Genomic DNA, 11,080 nt, shown 5'->3' with positions numbered 1-11,080 from the left:
ATACAATGTATCAGTGTATCAATGTTGGGTGTTTATGCACACATCGGTATGACCCATAGACAACATCATCATACCCTCCAGGACTTCGTTATTGCATCGTGAGGTCAATAAAATCAATCGGTGGCATAGACGACAGAAGGCTTGGAGATCCAATGTAAAATTCAGACAAACAAACGGATATATTTGTCCATCTTGGTTATTCACTCAACTACCATTGGTGCTCTCGATACAGCGAACGGTACAGTATGCAACGCATATCATTAGAGTGATATATCCACAGGTAAATATGGGGCCTGGCCACAATAATTGTATCGAGATATAACCCAGATTACTATCCGTTCACTGATTCACTCGATGGTTTTAGCAACTTGTAACAACACAAGATAGATACGACTGGAATTACTAATATTCATGTTTATGATAAGTGTCGTTACCGATCGTTCACTAAGTCGATATGAATATTCGAAAAATCGGATATCACTACTCTCAACACCGGTGATTCGGTTTAAGTTTAAAATCGATTTGATAATGTAATCCAAGGTGTGTTTCTGTGGGATCTGCTAACCTTTACGAGAGAGTGCTGTCTCTTTGACACATGAAACAATTATTATCAACCACACCTTGCGTGCATCGATTTGTCGGCGTCGTACAATTATTGTGGCCAGGCCCCATATTTACCTGTGGATATATCACTCTAATGATATGCGTTGCATACTGTACCGTTCGCTGTATCGAGAGCACCAATGGTAGTTGAGTGAATAACCAAGATGGACAAATATATCCGTTTGTTTGTCTGAATTTTACATTGGATCTCCAAGCCTTCTGTCGTCTATGCCACCGATTGATTTTATTGACCTCACGATGCAATAACGAAGTCCTGGAGGGTATGATGATGTTGTCTATGGGTCATACCGATGTGTGCATAAACACCCAACATTGATACACTGATACATTGTATGTAATGTCATAAACCACATTTACGTGAATACTTGGTAGGGTTGAACCATCGTAAAATATATATTCGATATGTATTGTCATTTTTCACGAAAAAAAAATCAAGGGTTGTGAATCTAGATGTTTAATTACATTTGGTCATTGGTTCTGCTTTATCGCTTTGCATTGAATATCCGGATCCGGTTATGAACTGACCTGTATTGGGCTTGTAATTCCATACTGAATGGGGCGATATGTATTGACCAAACCGATTACCGCTACATATCGCTGTACGTATAATCTGTATAGGGTGAGCAAGGAAATTAATCACAAGTAACCTGGAATCGTTAGCACGATGGGTAGTATGCGTTCCTACATTTTACGAAGATTGTTATCCGTGTATCAACCAGTTAACAAAGGCGGGGGGATTACAACTTTAGACGGATTGGTTCTGGAAAATCTAAAGCACGAACCCGGACATCGCAGTCATATCGAAATAGTGCATTGTTATTGTGTGTGTGTGTGTGTGTGTGTGTGTGTGTGTGGCTAACCGTCGATTTTGATGGGATGCACCAGAACAAGTGAGTATGCGATTACACAAATGTATCGGAGTCGTTGTTGATGTATATTTTGTCACTGTCCGTTGTAACAATATAAAAAACTATCAAATTGGCCGGAGTGGTTGTCAGTTTTCAAAACGAAAATGGTATTGTTACCCAGAGAAAAAATGTATTTCCAAGTGAAAAAGGTTTGTTATCCAGAGAAAAAATATATTTCCAAGTGAAAAAGGGTTGTTACCCAGAAAAAAAAATATTTCCAAGTGAAAAAGGTTTGTTACCCAAAGAAAAAAGATATTTCCAAGTGAAAAAGGTTTGTTACCCAGAGAAAAAATATATTTCCAAGTGAAAAAGGATTGTTACCAAGAAGAAAAAAATATTTCCAAGTGAAAAAGGTTTGTTACCCAGAGAACAAATATATTTCCAAGTGAAAAAGGTTTGTTACCCAGAGAAAAAATATATTTCCAAGTGAAAAAGGTTTGTTGCTCAGGAAAAAATATATTTCCAAGTGAAAAAAGGTTTGTTAGCCGAGGAAAAAATATATTTACAAGTGAAAATGGTTTCTTACTCTGGGTAAACGTCAGATCTCCAAAGGAAAATAATATGTTTAGTCAGGTAAACGATGGACTGGCAAGTGAAAGTGGTAATTTTACATAGGTAAACGTCGTGGGTTCAGTGTCGTTGGTATTGTTAAACGTTGTCGTCGGTAGCCGTTGGTATACTATTACGAGTGTGAAAAGGCTATGCACGTCTTGTGCGGAGTATCGCGACAGTGAACATATTTTTGGTGTGACGAAACAAGATCGTTGTTTACATGTTAATGCATTTCGATTACCGAGTAGCTGTACAACAGAGAGGAGTCTACAGTTAGTTCGTGCTGTATGTCCCGACGAAAACCACAAGACCACATGTAAATCTATTAGCACAACTCGATGATGTTGATATAGTGTTACTTGAATTAATTATTACCTATTTACACAACATAAAAATAAAAAATTCATGTCGTAGTAAGTTTCTTGAACTCGTGCTTGATGAAAACGAATGGTGACAAGTATGTTTTTGAGTGAAAAAGAATTATTTAGAGTAGTGACAGTTTGTGACCAACGAATGCAAATCGATCATGATATTACAATATACGCTTTCGTCAACATAACGACTTGGTGTAGAAATACTTTCACGTTTTTTGAATAACTGGATTCTCGAGAGTTGTTACTTGTACGATGTACCGTTGGTGACTATAACGATCATTTTGTATGATAGTATGTTTTTGTTGCTAGGGCAACCATATGATGACTCACCACTTTTTGTTAGCAAAGTAGATTGATTTGTGTGTAAGATGTAAGCACCGTAACTAGAAAACATATGCACTCTGTTTTTGGAGTAGCTGATTTATTGGTATGACATGGACATATCCTGAAGCCTTGGTTTGTTGTCTAACGAAAGATGAGGTGACCTCGGTGTCGTAAATTGTGTTAACTAAACCCGGATGGATACCACAATTGTGCTGGACTTACACATGGTATTCACATACTGTACACATACAAACTTTTGTGTAAACAACTCTGATGTTTCTGTTCGTATTAGTTCTGTGTTGAACTATTTGATTATTAAGATACATGAACATCCATTGAAACAATAAAGTTCTTGAGGTATCGAAACATTTCGAAAGCACCACCAATCATTGCATAGGTTTGTAGCATGGGAATATTTTCGTGTAACATGAATATATTTCATATGGCTTTGGTAAGAAATGAGTTATGCAGGATAATCATACACAACCTACAAAAGTAAAACTTGTTGCGTTTGATTGTATACTTTGTATCGATGTCTTTGTGATGTTGAAAGACGGTTGTGTTTACATTTGCATTAAGCGGAGTAACCCAAGTAATAAATTTTACTCGTTTGAAAATACCGAACAACGGATAACAGTATCAATATGAGCGGTAATTATTTTTCGTGATATACAACCAATCTTCCAAGCATAACTTGTCAAAAATTTATCATGTCATAGTCGGCTGTTACGAATTCGACACAAATGTACTTCGATTATTACGATGATGGAAATTACGATCAACGCAGTATTTCGAAGTCGTATATTCAGCAATTACCAAATAACAAAAAATATCAAACTGTGCATACAACTCGGTTAGGTAAACGATAGAGTTACAAGTCGGATGTGATCTCGATTTACAGATGACAGCTTGATGATGTAAAGCTCAACCACTCAAATGTGTTTATTGCAAAGTATTTGACACAAACAAAATATTGAACGAAGGTCCACCACTTGGTTTCATTACAAGGTGAGTGAAAATTGTTTTCTGTTGGTCAGGTATGATTTGCATTTAGAAAAACGATCTACGTCGATTAAGCGACGCTGTTTAATATCATAATCCGATGACTGAGTGAAATTTCCTTATGGTTTGATTTAAAGAGTTAATTTCCGGTAATATTCTTTTGTTATGGTAATGACCTTCACAAGTTTGGTTTTATGATTACAATTACTTATTCAAATGATAATTTATGATCACTACTTTGAGTAACAATACAAACACATTTTGTAGATTTTTGTGTAGCGCCTATTGTGATTTTGTTAACGCTATGAGTTTTGTGTATTACTCAAGTCTAGTAGAATAGGATGCGTCCAGTAAAGATATTCCAAACGAAATTGTTGTGTCATCTTTAGTCTCGGTAACTGGAAACAATTACATTTGTAAAATATTTTCTGACATCCGCGATACGCAGAGTGATTTGTACCAAGGTGGAATAATTTACCAATCAAGAACATTTCATACACGAATAGTTTTATAACTCAATATGGTAATAACCGTGGTAGTGAAAAGTTTGTTGCTGTCATAATAATCTTTACCACAACACCGGGTCTAATTATCGTGAATAATTTAATAATTAAGTCATGATAGACCGTTACAAAACCTCATATGTCAAATCAATGTGTCAATCCTTATGTTTACATCATGATAATTTTTAATATAACACCTGCGTTCGATTGTAAGAAACGAATTCCCAACTACGTTGATCAGACTTGCAAATCTCGTACACTCAAACATAGTATGTTAATCTCAAGCCACCTACACCGAGTAGAAATTACTTTTGTCTTCCAAAATATATCGAGGAATAATTACTTTGTCTTGTAGAATAGTATAACAACCTTTACAGTGGGATAAAAATTATCGGTCATATGAATACAACCAGATGAATTAATTCAAGTTTGCTAGTTGTACTGATATAATCAAGTAAGTGGAAACTAGATTTTTAACACTTGTTAATGTTGTGAATAATTCTTTTGAGTATGGTAAGATGTTAAAATGTCTCTTTGACAAACGGAAAGCTGGATCGGGAATAGAGTTGTAATGTTACATTACTTGTTTCAAATCAATGTGCGTATAATTTCGAAATGTGAGTGGGTGAAAGTTGGTAGTTATGCTTGTCAATCTATTTCAAAGTTATGCTTGTCAATCTATTTCAATTCAGAGTCAAAGTCAAAGTTGAGATATTTCATTTTGGATTATCTTAATTTACCTTTAGTAGTCAATCCTATTCTAGAAGCGTGATGGTAAATACCCTGATTAGTATGATCAGTTTACAAAATCGCGGTGATGTTTTTTGTCGCATGCGTGTTATCATCAAGCGAATACGTGATTTCTCTCAAGTCTTACGATTAGGGTTGAGTTTGTGAAATATTATTTAATAATCAGATAACACCAGTCCTCAAAACAGCGGCTTGAGTTTGTGAAATATTATTTAATAATCATATAACACCAGTCCTCAAAACAGTGGCGGGATTGTGAGGAATAGATAAATTCCCAATCAAACACTTTTCATACATACGAATCAAGTTTTTTCTCAATCAGGGTGCTGATATTGGTGTTTATTAAAACTTTGCTCATATCATAACACCCTTCACCACAGCGCAAGAGTTGGTATGCATGAAAATAATTTTTATGGAGCACTGATCGAACACTCGAATCTCGGGTTGTGGACCAATTGGTTAATAGTTATTCCGTATTGAATTTGTTTGTATAACGATAGCCTGCATTATAACACATGGATTCTCTTGCGAGATATTTTTCAGTCTATCACTAGTCAAACATTCAAATCTCGTATACTCAATATACAATTTGGTAATCTCAATGTCACATTACCCGAGCAATAATTGTTATGTCTTACAGAATATTAACTTATTTTACAGTTGAATAAAAAATCACTGATCGAGTTGTAAGGTTTCAAACCTTGTTGATGACTCTCACTTTACCAAACGATATGACATCGAACAGCGTCAGCAGTATGCAAGTCGGAGCCGCTTCAAATTTTCACGTCGGCGTCAAATTCGTCTCATCACCCAAAAGAGGTAGCGTTAGTCAATATATCAAAGGTATATTCATCGACGGTAATAACGAAGAGATATCTTTCACGTGTTTCAATCGTGAATTGTTCGGGGTCGTTGAGAAAGCATTCTCCAGACGAAAAAAACTCATGGTCAAATCCGGTTGGATCCAAATTGACAAATTTACTGGAAAACCTGCTGTATTACTGGGACGGGCTTCGTCAGTAACCATACATGGAAAATCGAGACATACGACTGAAGAATACCCATTATTGACCTGTGAATCGGTATACGTAAATAAAGATGAATACGTCTCGATCGCCGCTACTTGTGTTTCTCGAGAGGAGAAGATGGTCAATTCTGGTGCCGGAAAGGAGTTGAAATTACACAGTTTTACATTGAAGGATGATACTGGCGAGGTGGTTTTGGATCAATGGAACAAAGCCTCGCTCGTACCCGGGAAGAAATATCAACTCACTCGTGTTAAAAACTGTGTCGGCAGATTGAAAATCGATTCGTTAACTAGACTTGTTGAATTGAAAGAATAGTTTGCATATTTGTATACCACAATACAATATTTCATTTCGCGTAAAATGTATGACCTATGTGATTCGACAACTGGGTTAGTGCGGTGTTGTTCTACTGATCGAGGTGTGAAAATTGTGCTATCGCGATGAAGTTGTGACTGTGAACAGCAGACTATTCTGTAGGTGCGAAACAGCGAATAAGCCGAAAGTATTATTCAGGTAGCAATCAATAGCGAGAAAAGAGAACACGATCGGTCATCTGACACGACTAAACTGCGACATCATATATTATAATTTACGATCAAACTATTTCGCACTGAACGGAATAGTGTAATAATCGATAGTAGCGGCTGGACGAGAAATAATTCAGCGCACAGGTCATTCGAAATATAGGTTGCACGCACTGCTTAATCCTCACAACAAGCCACGTTTCCGTTTGTGCGGTTATTGTTGGCGACTCGTACATATTCAACACCGCGTGAGAGATGCCTGAAAGTACGAATCATCGCCGCGTCCATAAGAATAACGATATATCATTGTCGTACTCGCCGTAATTTGGAATATACACATTACCTAAGGACCAATCACATGACTATTTACTTGATACATATTCAACACGAAGTACGACATGCCAACAACGAAGCCGCGTGCAAGCTATCCCTATGCTGAAAAGGGTTACCGTGCGACCACAAGACACAATAGCCGCTTGCCACCCCCGCCATAAGACATAAAAGCCGCTTGCCACCCCCGGTTTCTCAGCCGCTTGCGACCTCCGCCATAAGAAATAAGAGCCGCTTGCCACCCCCGCCATAAGACGCAATAGCCGCTCGCCACCCCACCATAAGGCATAAGGAGCCGCTCGCCACCCCCGGTTTTCCAGCCGCTCGCGACCCCGCCATAAGAACCCCACGCACACCACGAGCGATCTATATAACTACTCCAATCTATGAGATAACAATTGCGTATCTGTCCGAACTCGTTGACCTTTCCAGTTAGGCTTACGCTATCTCTCGAGTTATAGTCATTTCCAGGTCTAGTGCGAACATGAACCGTGTTGAATCTTCGTTCCGTACGACGTTTACGCAGTTACCACACTTCAAGTCACAGCTCACCGGCGGACCTCTCGTGGCACATACGTTAAAATCACTGTTGCCGGCAAATTCATGTTCCGTACCATCATTAAAGGTCAACTGCATCTTCATAACAACTTTGCGGAATCATGTTCAGAATTTTTTTTCATAACGAAATTACCGACTTTCCGTATTTCAACTCAATCGGAAATTGCCGTAATTTTGACTGAAAGTTCCAATATTGGCATGTTTACAGAAAAAGCAGAATGTGCATTGTGACGTCAAGTGAGTGACACATATTATCAACACCGGTCACAGCGGCTGTTTGTGTTCTCGCAGTTTTTATTCTAGTCAGTTATGGCCGAGGTTTCCATTGTAACGGATTTGCCAAGTGATATTGAGACTGAGTCCGGGTACTCGGATGTCGAATGTAAGTATCATTTTTTCACAAACTTACAAAATTACCGTTTAAATGTCGGATTGGTTCAGGTGTTGATGCGCTCGATCCCACGTCAGTGGAACCCCTTGCAGCTTCATGATGATGGGTCATGATCAGCCTACAGCTTGCTCAGCGCATAAGCCGCTCGTCGAGACTACATGAAATACAGTTGTATATATAGTCTGTAGTGTAATAGCTCGTTTCAGTCATGTATCTTGATATCTGACATCTTGATAAGTTTGTGCTGTAAGGAGGTTCCGAGAGTTACTGACAGAATTAAAGTGTATCACAGAATTGCCAGGATTCAATTCAGTGTGTCTGGACGTTGACGTATTGGAGATGTCCTACTACGGATATCGACAGGAATATGGCCGCAGAATAATAACATCGAGTTCGATGCATGAATATGGGATGAGTCTCTGATTCGGTTGCCAAATACTTTTCTCGTACTAATACACCTGTTTTCACTTTTCAGGAAGTTGAAACATACTGCCTACAGAAATTGTGTTCGCTGGGTATGGAGATTCTGTGGCAAAAACCAGCGGAAAATCCTGCTTGCATGCGTTGTTACTGCTGTCCGAACAAAATTTACGTCAAATTCTTACAAAGGATTCCAGTTCAGTAACGCCACATTGTGAATGTACACGGTACAGTTGTATTCCAAATAATAAACGCATACAACTAATCGACCAAAATAGCTACTGTGTCAGGCAGAAAAGCATATCGGGTTTTATGTCGGGCAATAGCTTCGCTTCCTCTCTAATTTTGATTATGCTGCTAGTCAGAGGAGGTGAAACGGTCTCAGCACAGTCGCTCAACTCAACAGTTTCTGGTCCAGTTCTGATGAGTGCTTGAACTTCTTCTACAAGCTCATTGCAGTAATCTAGAACATGCATAACAATATGACGAAATCTTATGATGCAGTCAGATCAACGGCAGTTACCAAATGTTGAATTTTCAAGTATCTTGTGGACCGAACATTCCCAATTTTTGACCGCGGTGCTCCTTCTTTCGACATTTTCTGAGTTTTCGAGCAATTTTCATTGAAATGATGGATTGCCAACTGCATCCTACAAAAATGCATCGTTATTATGCCAAAATCTTATATAGGTTGTTTTGAATAGGCGAGAAACTGCAAGGTACCTACCTGGCTTTTTTTGACTGAAATATGGTTGTAGTGATATAACTTTGAGCAGAAATGATTGAGGAGGGCATTGAATGATTCACTTCCAGCAGTGTCTCCATTCGGCGATAGATGGGGTATGTCATTTTTCATTCGCGTTGAGTAGAGAACATCGCAAATCCTGTCATATGCCAATGAATCTGAAAATGGATTATCATAATGGTAAACAACAGAATCAAAGATGCTATTTATTGTAACTTTAATTAGGCCTATATGTATCATGTATATTAGGCTTACCATACGTCCTCTTTTAAGAGGATTTGTCCTCTTTTTTGACTTTTTTGAAAGTGTCCTCGGAGGACGCCCTTTTGTCCTCTTTTTTGAGATTTTGTCCTCTTTTTTGAAAATTTAGGTCAGACTTAGAGGAAATTGCGAGTGATATGCCGCAAATTAGCGCAGAAGTGAAGCTCCGGCGGGTATTTCGGAGGGAAAAGTGTTGATTTCAGCTCTGAGCGAGAAGAAGACCTTTTTTGTTTAGTCATCCACCTGGTAATGTGGAGTGAAAAACGTGATTTTGAGCTCTGAGCGGAAGTGAAGACCTTTTTTTTTTTTTTTTTTTTTTTTTTTTTTTTTAGTCAACCGATCATGAAGTGGGAAAAATTTACCGGTTTTTGAGAATTCTTCTCCATTTTTGCATGTCTGAAATTTCTGAAAAAGTGTCCTCTTTTTTCATTTCCGAAATATGGTAAGCCTAATGTATATATGCTGAATGGAGCAGTTTGTTTCTTTTTGATACAGTGAAGTAGGCTATTTCATCTTTAAAGGATGTAAAGGCATCTACACTACCCGTAAATCAAAATCTGGAGTATGAGCAGTTTTTGCAGTCTTGCTTGATTCTCAATGTGCTACCTAAACCAGACTCTTGCACGTCCGACGCTGATTGACACATTGGACAATGTTGAAAAATGCTCACCAGCTTTATTTCTGTCCACAATCACAAACTGGATCTTGCTACTCTCCAGACATTCCTCTGAATCTGAATGCCTGCAAATCAATATCTTGGTAAAGACTTGGTACAAATATGATTACACTGTTCAAGTACTCACTCTGACTCGCCATCTAACTCTGTTGGGTGGAAGCTATCTTGACAGGGATTGGATATCACTTTCACAGTCTTCATAATCCTCTCCAGCAATAGGGTTTGGACAGCGATGAAAAGACACTTTGGGTACCGAATATCGCGTATTCGAGCGACCATACGCGACACAAGATGTACCTCCGTGCCTCATCTTCTTCATACCTTCCATATTCACAATCAAATCCAGTATCAAAATCAATCCCAACACGAATAACTATCTGTTTACCACACTGAGCTATACCAGGACTTTTGTGTCACTCACATGACGTCATTTCATAGCTGAATGATTTCATATCCGTTTTTCAGCTTTTCGATTTATAATTTAAATTACTTGAAAACTATCATGTAATTTGAATTTTTATTATTATATTCATATTCCTAACCACATAACGTACGAAGTAGGACGAAGTCATTTTTTAGATGCAGTTGACCTTTAAGTTACTTGTTTACGTTGGAAAACGCCATTGTGGCGTCATCTTGATAAAAAGTCGCTTGCAGCCCTTGCCCCACCACCCGGTATTGTCACGAGCCGCCACTGCACTTATGCGAACAACTTAGGGCACATGAGATTGCCACCGCGTCTCACCGATTGTGAATTGTCGCCGGGAACGACCAGATCCATCATATTTAGGTGAATTTTAGGGATACTTGTGTACCTCGAAATAAGTTGTCCGCAGTCTGGGTATAATATAGATGACTATTAGATTCAGAAAATGTATAACTCATCTTCCGGAACAAAGTATAAGTCACCTTACCGATAAAATAGATTGACATGGTTAAATCATGTGGAGCGATTGCGCATTGTCGCAAAATGCGATCATATCACACACATTTAGGTGAATGTTGCAGAGGGTTGTGTACCTCGAAATAAGTTGTCTCCAGTCCAAGTTCAACAAAGATGACTATTACATTCAGAAAATGTTTAACTTATCTTTCGGAACAAAGTTTAAC

General features: G+C 38.2%; 1 protein-coding gene across 2 annotated transcripts; it reads right to left on the bottom strand.

Moving 5' to 3' along the window:
• Positions 1-7,871: 7,871 nt before the first annotated feature.
• Positions 7,872-10,718, bottom strand: LOC145448554 (uncharacterized). 2 transcript variants are annotated; one of them, XR_013917952.1, is made up of 4 exons: positions 10,098-10,718; positions 9,965-10,035; positions 8,812-9,191; positions 7,874-8,751 (listed from the first exon to the last, which is right to left on the bottom strand). XR_013917952.1 is itself a non-coding variant. In XM_080326962.1 (3 exons), exons 1-3 carry the CDS (start codon positions 10,247-10,249, stop codon positions 8,971-8,973), a joined length of 444 nt encoding a protein of 147 aa, XP_080183088.1. In that variant the 5' UTR covers positions 10,250-10,718; the 3' UTR covers positions 7,872-8,970. The 2 variants fall into 2 exon arrangements, 1 of the variants encoding a protein (XP_080183088.1); XM_080326962.1 differs by having other exon boundaries at positions 7,872-9,191.
• Positions 10,719-11,080: the final 362 nt, after the last annotated feature.

Source organism: Botryllus schlosseri, chromosome 10, assembly GCF_051294905.1.
Source record: "Botryllus schlosseri isolate E-star chromosome 10, Bs_hap1, whole genome shotgun sequence".
NCBI classification, from domain to species: Eukaryota; Metazoa; Chordata; class Ascidiacea; order Stolidobranchia; family Styelidae; genus Botryllus; species Botryllus schlosseri.
The sequence above is the reverse complement of the archived record's forward strand: the minus strand, read 5'-3'. Positions and strand labels throughout refer to the sequence as shown.

Bases quoted from the DNA above. Each gene is read 5' to 3' on its own strand.
- LOC145448554 (XM_080326962.1), bottom strand. From the start codon at position 10,249: ATGGTCGCTCGAATACGCGATATTCGGTACCCAAAGTGTCTTTTCATC. The intron at 10,036-10,097 runs GTGAGTACTTGA...ATTGATTTGCAG, and splicing joins GAGTTAGATGGCGAGTCAGA to GCATTCAGATTCAGAGGAAT. The intron at 9,192-9,964 runs GTGAGCATTTTT...ATCCATTTTCAG, and splicing joins TGTGGACAGAAATAAAGCTG to ATTCATTGGCATATGACAGG.